The 14,019-nt window shown below is 41.8% G+C and overlaps 2 protein-coding genes across 2 annotated transcripts in view; both read right to left on the bottom strand.

The window, feature by feature from the left end:
* pop5 (POP5 homolog, ribonuclease P/MRP subunit) overlaps nt 1-14,019 on the bottom strand; it is an 88,212-nt gene that overhangs the window by 14,058 nt on the left and 60,135 nt on the right. The gene's annotated exons all lie outside the window — the stretch shown is intronic.
* Nucleotides 2-6,012, bottom strand: hnf1a (HNF1 homeobox a). Its single transcript, XM_082553709.1, has 10 exons — nt 5,441-6,012; nt 4,223-4,422; nt 3,938-4,118; nt 3,575-3,777; nt 3,226-3,368; nt 3,003-3,144; nt 2,737-2,925; nt 2,550-2,656; nt 2,386-2,470; nt 2-513 (listed from the first exon to the last, which is right to left on the bottom strand). Exons 1-10 carry the CDS (start codon nt 5,737-5,739, stop codon nt 383-385), a joined length of 1,680 nt encoding a protein of 559 aa, XP_082409835.1. The 5' UTR covers nt 5,740-6,012; the 3' UTR covers nt 2-382.

Below are 14,019 nucleotides of genomic sequence, written 5' to 3'. Positions count from 1 at the left end.
CAGTGTCATCGCTCAGGTGCAACTCTGGGTTTTCAGTGTTACGAAGGCGACCTGCTTCTTACTTTGGTACATCTTCATGGTAACCTACACTGCAGACCTTACCTGCTCGTGTTTCTGTTTCTGTAGTTTTATCTTCTTTTGTAAAATTAGTTGCACTGCTTGTCCACGTTTCTGATTGGTCAGATCTAGATTGGAAAGACCCTGGTTTGACGCATCAAGTTCATAACAGCTTTCGGGTGACTACTTATTCTGAATGCTGATCTTGGGGTGGATGAAGCCAGTATTTTGGGTATTTTGAACTTGCTTTGTAGTACTGGCCCCAAGCTTACATGGCATACGTCCCGATTCACTCCTGAATCCAGCTGACAGTCAGGAGACTCTTTTACTGTGCTGTGGAAACCATTTGTGCAGGGATGTAGGAGCTGATTTCTGTCGGAGACGGTGAGAGGAGGTGAGATTGATGGCTTTCTGTCGCCTGAGAGGAAGGATACAGCTCGAGGCTCTCGGATGAAACTGTTAATTTAAAAAAGAAAAGAAAAGAGGCTTCAGATTGTTTGAAAACAGTGTTTGTGTTGGGACATTTATGAGGATCAGGCTACAAAGACATCTGAGAGTCTATTATCTTTGGGTTCTTTTCTGTGAAGGTGTAGAAGGTAAAAAAAAGAGTTGCTGATATCAGTCAATTGATGTACACATGATAAGAAGTAAATAATGAAACATCTCTGATGGACTAGCTAACCACCCTGTTGGCTTATGCGCCGTAGCCAGCCTTGCTCTATGCACCATGTAATGGGTAAATGTCAGCTTTTGGCTTTGTGCAGTGTTTGAACCAGTCGTCTGCTTTCATGGTCTCCTCTCAGCTGCTCCTTTTAGGGGTTTCTACAGCAGATCATATGCCTCCATCTCACCTCTAGCACCCTCCTCTGTCACACCAACCCTCTGCACGTCCTCCTTCGCTACATCCATGAACCTTCTTTGTGCTCTTTGTCTTTTCCTCCTCCCTGGCAGCTCCATCTTCAACATCTAATCAGCGTCTAATCTTGTCCATCCTGCTCACTCCCAATGAAAATCTTAACACCAGCTCGGCCTCCTGTTATTTTGTCAAAACCATCTTCTCCAAAGCATTAGCATCACCCCTTCGATTTCCAGCTTCAAACTCGTGAGCCTGTCTGACACTCTTCACATAATCTTCCTTCAGGATCACCCCTAATCCATTTTTCTTCCTGTCTACAGCACGGTAGAACATCTTGAATCCACCTCCAATACTCATGGCCTTGGTTTGCTTCCACCTGAGGCCTGTACTATGAAGCCAGATTTTGGCTTATCCAGATAACTTCAGGGTTAACTCTGGGTGTTCTGTACTGCATGTGGTTCACTTTTTGCCATGGTAACTTATGCTTATATCCTTACTCTCATTCCCCATTATTGTATCTGTAACACGCAACTTCTGTCGCTGCTGTGCTACTGGAAACTGAATTTCCCGAAGTAACCCACCCAAGGGATTAATAAAGTTTCATCTAATCTAATCTTATGCCGTGAACCTTACCTGGACCACCTGACCAACCAAATCTCCCAAAAATAGCATCACTATCCCTGGAATCAGGCAGATCTCCATGCATGAACAAGTTCATGGAGCATCGGTAATAATGAATATGTAAATATAGATTTTTACATGCAACTTTATTCCTGTCGGCGCTAAACAATTTTACAACAATTTTATTTTTTCAAGACCTCATATCAAATTTCCACTAAGGTTGAATTCTATTTTTATATTTAGTCTTTACTCTCAAGCTGTAAACGGCACCCAGTCTCCAGCTGAAGGAATAAAACTCGAACTGTCAGGAGCCGGTTATGTTTTGAGTTTCAGTTTCACATTTTTACTGATGCTTTTATTCGCAGCATGTTTTATTCTGCTGGATGAATAAGTTTTAAATGTTCGGCGTGTTAAGCCGTGCCTTATTAAACCCACCGAATGAAGTGCAAACTGCATCACATTGTGACGGGAATGAGAAAGGTATCAAATGGTGATTAAAGATCTATAAATATAAATACGACTGTTATTAAAAGGATCAGATGAATGCTGCAGAAAATTGATAATCTGGTGATTTATAGCACAATCAGTCTTAATTCCAGTGAATCATTTTTTTGTGGAAGTCATGATTTGTAAAACGCCCCTTTCAGTTTGCTCAGACCCTGCCAACATCACCCCTTTCATATGAACCCTTGATCAACTCGTGGGACCGTTTCTCCTGATTGTCAGTGAATCCAGGTGACAGAAAGAGCTCTGGTCTCCTGCAATATATCCAACTTTCCTGTCAACATCATATCATCAATCTCTATCCCTTTATCAGTCCCTACATTTACATGCTGTTTACATCTTTGTACCTGGTGCAGGTGAGTGTGGTTGCATGTTTAGAGAGTCTTCCTGTAAAGGTGCGTCTTCCTGCTCCTCAGGGTCTGTGGTCAGAATCTGCCCGAAACAAAAATCAATGATTTAGGTTTTAAAACTAGATGCTCTGAACAGACTGAGCTCTGGTCAGTCCCAGTACCTGTCTGACAGCAGTGAGGCTGGTCAGGCTGCTGCTGTCTGCGATGACCATGGCTTGCGAGAGCAAACTGGACGGGTGGTACTGGGGCGAATCCGATTTGCTGTACACTGGAACGACAAACAGATGAATGAATCTTTACTCGGGGATGACATGTTGAGCTCTAGTCTTCATGTTACTGCAGTCTTACTGTGACATGGCAGCTGTGCCATGGTTGCCATGAACGGACTGGCAGCCATGTGACTCTGAAGCTGCTGTGGTATTGGCGGCTGAGGAGAGGCGTGAAGCTGCTGCTGGAATGAGATGGGCTGCAAGGTTGTGAAACCGCCTCCCATGTTGTTTATGACAGGCACCGTCTGAGGTTGCGTGGAGGCTAAACCTGTGAAACAGCATTGACGTTGGTCTGAGAATTTTTCCCCTTATTACAAAATGGGAAATAAAGGGAACCAATGTTACCAATGAGAAGGGAGGACTCCCCCAGACTCATGACGCTGGGCACTGAGGCCATGATGAGGCTCTGTGAGGATGCAGGTGAGGCAGACAGACTGTGCAGGGAGGTTAGAGTGCTTACTGGGGGTAGTGGCCCACCGCTGGACACCTGAAACCAGAGGATGGCATGTTTAGGGCAGCTGGTAATTTAGCATATTGAACCACGAGGGATCCGGACACGAGCTCTCACCAGCTTGGGGTTATGGGTCTCGAGGAGTGTGTGGCTTGGTTCCAGTTGGACTGGACTCACCATGAGATGCCCCACTCTCTCCCCTCCGCTGCCTCTGGCTGAGCTCACAGTGTCGCATGGGATGTGCTGGCTGTATTTCACACCTGGGGAAACAACAATCATCCAGTCAGTCCCAGAACATTTATAAGGTTCGTGGTTTACACACATCACAGCTGACTTTGGTCGATTGCTCCAAGTCTAAATAGAATAAAGGTAAATATGAGCATCCAGCAGCACAACCAGTAGAGTCATGTCTCTAAGCCATTCTGATTTCCCTCTCAAATTTCCATACATGAGGATGGGTTATTACCGTGCTCGGGACTGGGTGGAAGGTTGGCGTTGGAGGATGAGGCAGTCTGACTGCCGAAAGGCGTGTCGAGGGCCAGTTTGTGACGAAAAGCCTCCTCTTTCCGACGGTTAGCGAACCAGTTGTACACTCGGACTTCAGTGACCAGGTTAGAGCCGAGGCCAGCAAGCTGGGAGGGAGACACGCCCCTCTGGAGGCATTCTGCCCTGAAAGAGGAAATCAGACTCTCTTTATTACAATCTTTATTACAAGTGTTAATTGTTATAAAGCTATAGAAATATATGATCAGATGCCAAGAATTTAGATCAATCACAGCAACCCTATAAAAACAAGATAAATGAACACAAAATCAAAATCCCGTCTCACCTGTTACATTCCTCCACCAGCCCCTCTCTTTCCTCCTTGCTCGGGTTCTTCTGTCGTTCGTAGGCGTGGAAGAGGATCTGCAGGGATGCTGGACCCCACTTGAACCTGTTCCTCCGTCCTTTCTTGGTGTCCTCCCCTTGGTCCTTCACAGTTGCAAGGCCATGTTTGGCATTGGTAAATTCTACATTTAAAAAGTTAGCATGGTTTTTGTTGTTGTTTTTAAACACCTCACATTTTTCTTTTATTTTTGCACTCTTGGAGCTCCAGCACGGCTTGTGTACTCACGCTGGCTGATCTCGCACTGCTTCTTGACATACCAGGTGTACAGAGAAGCTCTTTTTTGGTTCTTCATGGGCGTGCCTTTGTTGAGGTGCTGGGAGAGGTGAGACTGGTTGAGTCCCGTGGACTCCACCACCTCCCGCTGAGGTAGGTTATGCTGCTGCATGTAGCTTTTTACCATTTTTGCAACATGCCAGGGATCCTCACTGTCAGACAGACAGACACCTGAGCTTAAAAACGGCCCACCTTATAGTTTTGTGCATTTTTATTTAGTGGACTTTTCCTTAACAGATACCAGTATATGTAGAAGTGCTAACCAGGCAGTTTGTCACATCAGTAGGGATGTAAAATATGACCACACAAAGAGAGGTTTGTTGACAAAGAGAGATAAGAGAGAGCACGGGGGAACAAAGTCCAGCCCTTTCAGATCACTGGAATGGAAAACATGTAAAAGATTTATGAAGCCTAATTTAACACTTCCTAATTATCAAGTTGAAAACGTCATTAAAGACACACCAAATTATTTTGAAAGTCTCAAACAGCTTCCAAACATTTTGGTAAAGGTATCGGCAAAAATTAGTTGGGTTTTTTTTTTAACAATCCTATTTAGAGCGAGCTTTTCCCCCACTTTTTTAAACATTTAATGTTTATGACAGAATGTCCAATGTTTATATGTCTGTGTTCCATATTTTCAGGATCAGGCCTTAAAACGGAACGGACAAAAATCACTCATGCGTTGCGCAAACACAGTCTCACATGACTAGCTCTGCTCTATTAATCTTCACCTCAGGCTCTTGGCTTATTTATTAAGAAATGGTCAGGGAATAATGATGAGGGTGGGTAATTAGTAACTAGCAAAGGAGGAACCCTCTTTATATTCGCCCAAGAGCCAGACTGCAGAGAGAGAGTCAGAGAAGCATGGCAAGGAGGGAGGATTTGGTAAAGACATGGGGACAGAGTGTAAGAAGACAATAGGAATAGTGGTGTTAACAGGTAAATGCGTAAAGTATTGCTTCGACTCTCAAGTGTGTGGTTTTGACACACGGGAGGTAACACAAAGACGAGGAGAATCAGAAGCGGTGGCAAGGATGTTGTCAATTTTCAGAATTTATCCGACCGGGTCCTACTGGAAAAGCTGCTGAGTGAGAATAGCAGTTACCGAGACATTAGGATGATTGTCGCTGTTGCCATTAAGCTTCCAGAGAAGTGTCAGGATCTACTTACTGCAGTAGGTGCTCGACTTCAGTCCTCAATTTGGACACCTCCTCTGGAGGGAGCTTCTCCAGTTCTCGGAATATAGGTGGCGGGAAATCCATTTCTCCCTCCTCTGAGCTCTCTCCATCCCCCCTTTCTCCCTTCTCGTTGCCAGCACTTGCCCTGTTTCGTTCCAGTTCCCCCATGGCTTGGATCAGAACCTCCCGGGACAGTCCAGATTCCAGCAGGGCCCAGATCAGCTGCTCCTGCAGGGCCGTCAAACGACTCGGCCCCGCTTTGGCTGCCTCAGCCCTCTCCTCTACCTCCATTAGTCTTATGTCTTACCTCACTACTGCCTCGCAAACAAACTGCTCTCATGTGCACTACCACGCTCAAACGACAGCCACACAGCCAGTGCCAGGCCCCATTATTTTATATCTGCAGTCCCTCTTCAGCTCATGAGAAAGTAAACTTTCATTTTCCTTTGCTGAATCCTCCCGATGTGTCCAGAGCTGTCCGGTTTTAGCTTTTCACTTGTTGTTTTTGCTTTCAAAGGTCAATTTTCTTTTAATCTAACCTTCCTCCTATTCACCCCCTCCTCCTTACGTGCGCCCTGTGAACTTTATCCCTTCTCCCTCAGTCCTCAGCAGGGACCAAAGTTCATCTTAAAAACAATAAATAAAAATGAGGGGTGTTGCACTGGCAGAGTCCACAGTCTACTTCTCAGAGCAGAAAACTGATAAGACAGTGGGGGGGAAACATGACTTGGAAAGTTGGGAGCTTTTTACGTATAGCTTTTTCTCACACGGAAAGGACATTTTAGAAAAATAGTTTTGGGCTTTTTTCTTTCTTATTTTTCATTCTTATTTTTTCTTATTCCATACATTTTATTTGTTAATGCATATGTAAAATATAAAGAAATAAATAAATCAATAATACACGGAGGAGCAGGAGATCAGCTAAGCAGGAGCAAAGTTTGATTTGTCTTTTCTGCCAGGAGAGGGCGCTGCTGTGTTATCTTTACATTAGACTTTCAGGAAGTTGCTTCATGTTAGGGGCCTTGGTGGAGTGTTTTCTGTCATGAACATGAGTTCAAGACAAGAAAGGACAAAGAATAAGAAAGGAATAAGTTGGCACATCAGTTTCCTAAAACATTTCCACATTTACTGAGAGAGTGCTTTAAGGTCGACCTCTAACACTGTGCTCCCCCCCCCCCCCCCCCCCTTTTTTTAAATCAATGTGCACAAGTCAAACACTTTGGACATCATCGACTACTTGTGACTATTTCACAAATTAAACTTTAAAAAAAGGAGCAAGATTTTCTCTTTTTTTTCCCTTGTTTGAAATACATGTGCTTATTTCTAATCTGATTCCAGCAGCACATCCCAGAAAGAGCTAAGAAAAGTGCAACAAGAAATTGGACAAGTGTAATGCAAAAAGCCCCAGACGCCTGTTTTAATATCTTACATTTAATTATGTTAGTTAGCAAAATTTCCAAAGAGCACCCCAGTGATGAATCTTGTAGAAGTAAATATGGGAAGGGGTTTAGACCACATGTATTTTATTCCGTGTTTTAACTATGTAATAATCCAACTTACTTTAAACTCTTCAGTGAAATTGGGAAAAATCTCTGCATTCTTTGTGCATAAGGACAAAGACTGATGTCAAGTGTCTGTGATTAAAATAGACATAATTATGTAGTGAAAAATCACTGCATGGGCTCAGAAACACTTCTGAAAACCACCGCCAGTGAACACAGTCATCATGCATCCACAAATAAAAGTTCAACTCTGCCATGCATCTAAAAACAAGACCCAGAAACACTGCTGCCTTCTCTGGGCCTTACTGCTTTTAAGACAGCCTCAAGTGAAGTGGAAAACCTTCCTGTGGGCTGTGAAATTCAAAACTGAGGAGAGAGACCACCTGGTGTGTTTTCAGCGTGCAGTTCAGTACAGGGAGCGCATGACTGCACATGGCATGAGGTAACCAAGAGCACCTGTGAGGGCACCATTAATGCTGAACGATGTATACAAATCTACAGCTTTTAGAGCATCAACTGCTGCCATCGTGATTATTTTAGCACGACAGTGCAACCCTGCACATCTGCAGGGTGCTGCTAAACCAGGCTGCTTGCATATTTGGCACATTATGAAATGAAACAAAGAAAACGTGCACGTCAGCTGCAAAGCTGAAATTCTATGCAAAGCATGCAAAACATTTTTTTTTAAAATACAGCAGTAGGCCTATGCAAATTCTGCATTTTGCATTTCTGATATGAATATAATCTTATTGATTTTTGACTATAGATCTGATTCTTTATTGAGTCCCTTATTAATTCTTGATCAGTTTTCTTTGTGGAAATTATAGATGGACAAAGGCTTGGAAATCACTGCTGAGTTTGACATCTGTGCGTTGATAAAGAAATTTATATGCTTGGAGAAATATGATTCCGGTATACTGGACAACTTGAAAGTGGTTCACCATTCCCATCTCTAATGTTTAAACTTTAAACTGTTCGGCTGTTGAATTCGAATAATATTATTGTTTCCATAGATTTGCCTTCCCCCTGTCTCTCCCGCTCTCTCCCTCTCTTTTTTTTAATCCACCCTCTTGTTTTTTGACAACATAAGTTGGCAGGAAGACTAAGTTGGAACTGAACTGGAAAGGAAAGAGGGCAAACTGAATAGGAGAAAACCTTTGAGAGTTAATGTAGTCTTTTATCTTTCCTCTTTTCTCTTTACACTGTAAAATGCTCACTTTCTCTGCCTGGATCACCTAATACTATTCTCAGGTTCGGCCTATCAGCACCTTTTTGTGTTGAGCTCCTGTTACCCCACCCCACCCTTGGGAAGATGGCATTATACTGTATTTGGAAGGGTAACAGAGCTGCCTCTATCTCCCTGAGACATGCCAGTGACCTGTAATTAAGTCCCATTGTACTATTCAGAGGAAACTCCTCACCAAAACGGACAGAGGGCAGTTGTGTGTGGATTTCCAGCAGCTCAGATACCGCTGTGACTAATACCCCACCACACAAGCTGGGTTTATCAAAAAGGAACACATGCAGCACACATTAGAGCTTGCATTTTCCCTCTCTGGAGAACTCAAAGCTATGTTGATTGGTAATGAGATACAATCCACGCTGTCCCATCTCTCATTAGTGAGCCATTGCTCGCTAGCTCTCTCTCTCCCCCTCGGTTTCTGTTTCTGCCTCTGCCTAGCGTTAGCCCCCACCCACCACCAACCCCACCATTCAACCCCATTGATCATGCATGCAGAAATTTAACACACCCCTTAATTCCTGTCCAAATAGCCCCTGTCCCACTTCCAGAGCTTCATCTGTTCATCTGCAGAGGGTAGAGTAGGCCTGTTTGCAGGCAGGACACTGACTGCAGCACTCAATGAGGATAAACTGTGCTGGAGAGGACAATCGCAAACCTAAATCAGTGTCTGTGTAACATAGGATGTGTGCTGGGTTGTGCGCTCTGGGCTCGAAGTGTTTCTATAAGGCATGGAAACACTGTGGAGGCATGATCTGGAGGCTGTGTTTTTACTTGTTTTAAAGCAGTTTGGTAGAAACCAACAGAGACCATGCTAGCAGAAACCACCTAGAAACTTTGCTTCAAACCATAACGATTGCATAGGACCGCATGCATGTATACCTACTGCGAGTCAAAGCTGACATTGTCTTTGTTTGAATTGCTCAGGCTATTGATTGGCCTTAACATTACCAGGTCACATGTTGAGTCAGTGTTGAGAAGATTAGCCAGAGCTGGCTTTGGTACTAATTAAATACTTAAACCCCAGCACTGAATGAGCACACAGCACACAAACCTCCTGTTATACCCCGTTGCATAAGCCAGTTTACAGCCTGGAAGGTGCATCAAAATAGACGAACACATTTTTAACTCTACCTGCAAATAAGGACACTGACACACATCACATTTCCACAGACATATTTGAATCCACAGTTATTAGATGAAGCAAGAACAGGAATACTGTATGGTATTGATTGTATTAATAGCACACAAAGTTAATTTCCTGAAGACAAAAGTATGTACATGTGTTGTGGAACTGATGACATGACTCACAGTGTTCTGGGAGACTTTATTTTAGTCTATCACCTCTCATATCTGATGTTTGGACCTTTTTAGAACCACACTAAACCAGACCGAGAACAGCAGATAAGTTCCTGTGTCTGTAAACTGGAAATTTCGACAAGTCAGTCAAACTTAGCCAGACTGTGACAGGAAGTTGAAACTCTTCCTTCATAATAAAGGGTTAACGCTCACAAAAAAGCAGGAAGACTAAAGGTCTGCAGTCTAAAACACTTGGTTTACTCTGGTTTGACTGTAACATAACATGGTTGGAGTGTGATACTCCTAAATGAGTGTCTTTATTACTTATTCTGTTATTTCCAAAATACACATCTAGTCTCCAACTATGGTGGTAAATAATTCTGATGCATGAAATTACAGTGCAGTGAAAAAGTATTTGCACCCTTCCTGATTTCTTAGCTTTTTGCATATTTGTCACATTTAAATGTTTCAGATCGTCAAACTAATTAGACAAAGATTACACGAGTAAAAACAAAATGCAGTTTTTAAATTATGATTTCATTTATTAAGGGGAAAAGTTATGCAAACCTACACGGGCCTGTTTGAAAAGGTAATTACCCCCTAAACCTAATAACTGGTTGTGCCACCCTTGGCAGCAAGAACTGCAATCAAGCATTTCTGATAACTGACAATGAGTCTTTCACATTGCTGTGGATGAATTTTGGCCCACTCCTCTTTGCAGAATTGTTTCAACTGAACCACATTAGAGGGTTTTCAAACATGAGCCGCATATTTTCTTCACTTTGTTTCTATTGACCCAAAGTTTATTTTGGGTCATTGTCCTGCTCCATAACCCAAATACACTTCAGCGTCAGGGCATGAACTGACAGCCAGATGTTCTTCCTCAGGACTTTCTGGTAGAGAGCAGAATTCATGGTAACGTCAATTAGTGATCCAGGTCCTGAATCAGCAAAGCAGCCTCAGACCATCACACTACCACCCCCATGATTGGCTGCTCCTATGATCTTTTTCTGAAATGCTGTGTAAGTTTTACAACACATGTAACTGGACTAAAACCTTCCAAAAAGTTCACCTTTTGAGTCATCAATTCACAGAATATTTTCTTCATTCAGCAGGTCTGACAATAATAAGAGCCGGGTGTGGCTCGTGAAACTGAACTCGGTAGTTAATCACAGTTAATTTAGCATTTAGTTTTTCACACAGGACCAGGTAGGTTTGGATCACTTTTTTCCTGTAAGAAATGACATCATCATTTAAAAACTGAATTTTCTATTCATTTCATCAAATATTAAAATTTGTTTTATGATCTGAAACATGTAAGTGCAACAAATATGCAAAAAAAGTCATAAAGGGTGGGCGAATACTTTTTCACTACACTGTATTCCAAAATATGAATGTAAGAATTTTTTTAGCACACGCAGTGAGAGTGCAGATTACCTATTACTAAAACACTAATCATGGCTCTGTTAATCAATTTATAGTATTAAAAGGGCAATTTCTTTATTTCCATGGGGCTGTAATTGGCTACCTGGTGACAGAGAAAAATTGCGCTAGTTGGATACAATCAGGGGTTATACGGGTAGGGAATATGAGTGTAAGCTATTCTTATTAATCACCGACCAGTCCTATTAATAATAATACTTTTAAAAAAGTAAATAACATTTTGCAATATTAAACTACATGCATACATTTTCCTTTTCTAGCCATGCTGTAATTTTAGCGGCTTTGATATTCTCCTCGAGGCAGCAAGCTTAATTGAGGTGCTTATCTGTATAGGCCAACCTCTTATTAAATGGTATTAAGTAAAAATAGACATGTAGATTATTTAAGCAGAATAACAGAAACAAAATGAAGTCTCCCTGTGAGTTTCTGGCTTATTCCTTCCCCTACCTTTTCATCCAGCCACACCACCTGCTCCATTTGACTGACAGAAGTGGTGCTTGAACTGCAGAGTGGCTTTTTGAGGAACCGGGGCCCCTTTCGATCTGAAACACGTGCGCAACCATTTGCTGATCTTTCAGGGACAAACAGCAAACTGCTTTAATGAAAAGGCACAGTTGTGGGCAATGGGGCTTTAAGGTAAGCTTTCTTTTTTTGTGGGTGTGTCAGAAGTGTTACCCCTATCAGGAGCAACCCGTATAGCGATAAACCCCACTATCTTTAAAAAGTCAGTGCAGATGGTGAATCAGCGGCCATAGATGCAGGGCTTGCGTAACTTAACACTTTCCTCAGTGCACCAGAGTCTCTATTAAACACGTTTTTCAACTTTTGTCTGGGATCCCAGTTGATTTATTGCAAGCTGCTACATTTTTATATAATCTACAACTACAATCAGTCTAGACCAGGGGTGTGAAATAAGCCAGAATCATCCTCTAGGTGGTCAAACGTGAGATGTATAGAATAATTTTAAATATCGGATGCCATTTTTGCCCAAAAAAATGCTCTCCTGTTCTTGATGTGCTGATGCGATGCATGCATTACTGCATTTAAGGGACTGACCACATGAAAATACAAGCACAGGTGTAATTTTCAAAAAGTGGGTTTAATTTGACCAAAATGTCCAAAAAACAAAACACTGAAAGTAAGCGTTACTCAAAAACACTAGTTAACAAAAAACACTAACTCATCAAACTAATCTTCATTGTTTACTAAAATTCATTTAAATGTTTAGCAAAAAGTTTTGTTTTTTAGTTTGTTGTCCAAAAAACCCTCAACTTATTAAGGAACATTGTACATGTATTCAAATTATTGTGCATTTAAACAGTTCTAATATATAATTATTATACTATATAAAATATGTTACTGTCATGTACATAACAAGATAAAATAACATGATATTTACAATCCCCATATATCATTCTCTATTTGTTGTCAATACAAACAAAGGCAGTAAGAAACAGTTTTAAATACCTGTACACAGCATTATTATCACTTTGACTTTATTATTCTATTGACCTTGAAGGAGAGGTCAGAAGTCAAATGTAACATGATATTTTAAATCTTTGTGCAGTACTTTCTATATGTTGACAGTACACACAGTAAGTTATGAGGCTTTTTGTCAGCTTTGAGTTGGCCGTGAACACTAAATTTGAATAAATAGTTAACATGACCCCACTCTAGACCCCTACAATTTTTATCAGAAATCATTCCAAACTTTTCAAGCTATCCTGTTTCAGACAGAATGATACGCATGCATGCAAATGCTAACCTCTTTGGTGGAGGTAATGAGAACTTCATGCCGTTACAGCAGATGGTTCAGTCCATGTGGGTGGCCTTTGCATTTCAACCATTTCCACCCTGTGCCTCCTCTTTGCTCAGACCAGCAAGGACTGTACTAGCTGACACATAACTCAAAAAGCTAGGGAAAAAATTAATAATCAGTCCAGGACACGTTGGAGAGATTATAACTCTCGGCTGGCCTGGGAACTCCTTGTTGTTCCCCCAGACAAGCTGGAGGAGGTGGCTGGGGAGAGGGAGGTCTGGGCTTCTCTCCTTGGGCTGCTGCCCCCGGGACCCGGCCCCGGATAAGCAGAAGAAGATGGATGGATGGAAAAATGATTAATTATTCATGCAACTTCTATAAATCAGAGTCAAAACAGTGTAAACCAAACGTGTTCCATCATTTTGAATGCAGTGTAGTATGATACAGTGTAATGAGAGAAATGAACCAAATTAACTCAATCAAAGAAACATTTTTTTTTGCTGTGTAAATGACTGCTAATTAACTTAACTATGGGACTTATAATATAATATAATAGTCTATAATGATCTGTTAATGGCATCTGATGCAGGGAATTATTCTGTGATCATTTTGCTTGATCTTAGCGCTGCCTATGACACCATCGACCACAAAATCCTACTTAACAGGCTCAAGGTTTTGGCTCTGCCCTAGACTGGTTTTCTTCCTATTTATCAGACAGGACCTTTTCTGTTAGGACTGACAGGTTCACCCCTGACATTGCTGCCCTGACCTGTGGGGTCCCACAGAGTTCAGTTTTAGGTCCATTATTATTTTCTTTTTATATGCTTCCTTTAGCTGGTATCATTCAATCTTTTAGCGACCTGTCTTATCATTTTTATGCTGATGACATTCAGCTCCATATGTCCTTTAAGCCTCATCAGCAGGATAGGCTGTCCACCCTAGTCCAGTGCTTAACCGAGGTTTCTGATTGGCTTTCAAGCAACTACCTCGTTGTAAATACTAACAAGACCGAGACCATGATCATAGCTCCTCCTGAGCTACATTCTAAAATTAGTCAGGTCCATCTGTCAAGCCAAATATTCGAAATCTTGGAGTAATATTTGGCTCTTCTCTGGGTTTTGACTCTCGTGTAAAATCTTTGTCCTGTTACTATCATTTAAGAAACATATCTAAACTGCGACATATGGTTTCTTCAGCTGAACTGGAAAAACTCATTCATGCATTTCTGTCATCACGCTTAGATTACTGTAATTCCCTGTTTACTAGTTTGGATAAATCATCCCTCTCTCGCCTCCAGACAATACAAAACGCAGCAGCCAGACTACTAA

Source organism: Aulonocara stuartgranti (genome assembly GCF_965226115.1).
Source record: "Aulonocara stuartgranti genome assembly, chromosome: 12".
Lineage (NCBI taxonomy): Eukaryota > Metazoa > Chordata > Actinopteri > Cichliformes > Cichlidae > Aulonocara > Aulonocara stuartgranti.
The sequence above is the reverse complement of the archived record's forward strand: the minus strand, read 5'-3'. Positions and strand labels throughout refer to the sequence as shown.

Coding starts and splice junctions, on each gene's coding strand:
- hnf1a (XM_082553709.1), bottom strand. CDS start 5,739: ATGGAGGTAGAGGAGAGGGCTGAGGCAGCCAAAGCGGGGCCGAGTCGT. Junction 3,778..3,937: donor CTGGTGGAGGAATGTAACAG/GTGAGACGGGAT, acceptor TTCCTCTTTCAG/GGCAGAATGCCTCCAGAGGG. Junction 514..2,385: donor ACCACACTCACCTGCACCAG/GTACAAAGATGT, acceptor TTAAATTAACAG/TTTCATCCGAGAGCCTCGAG.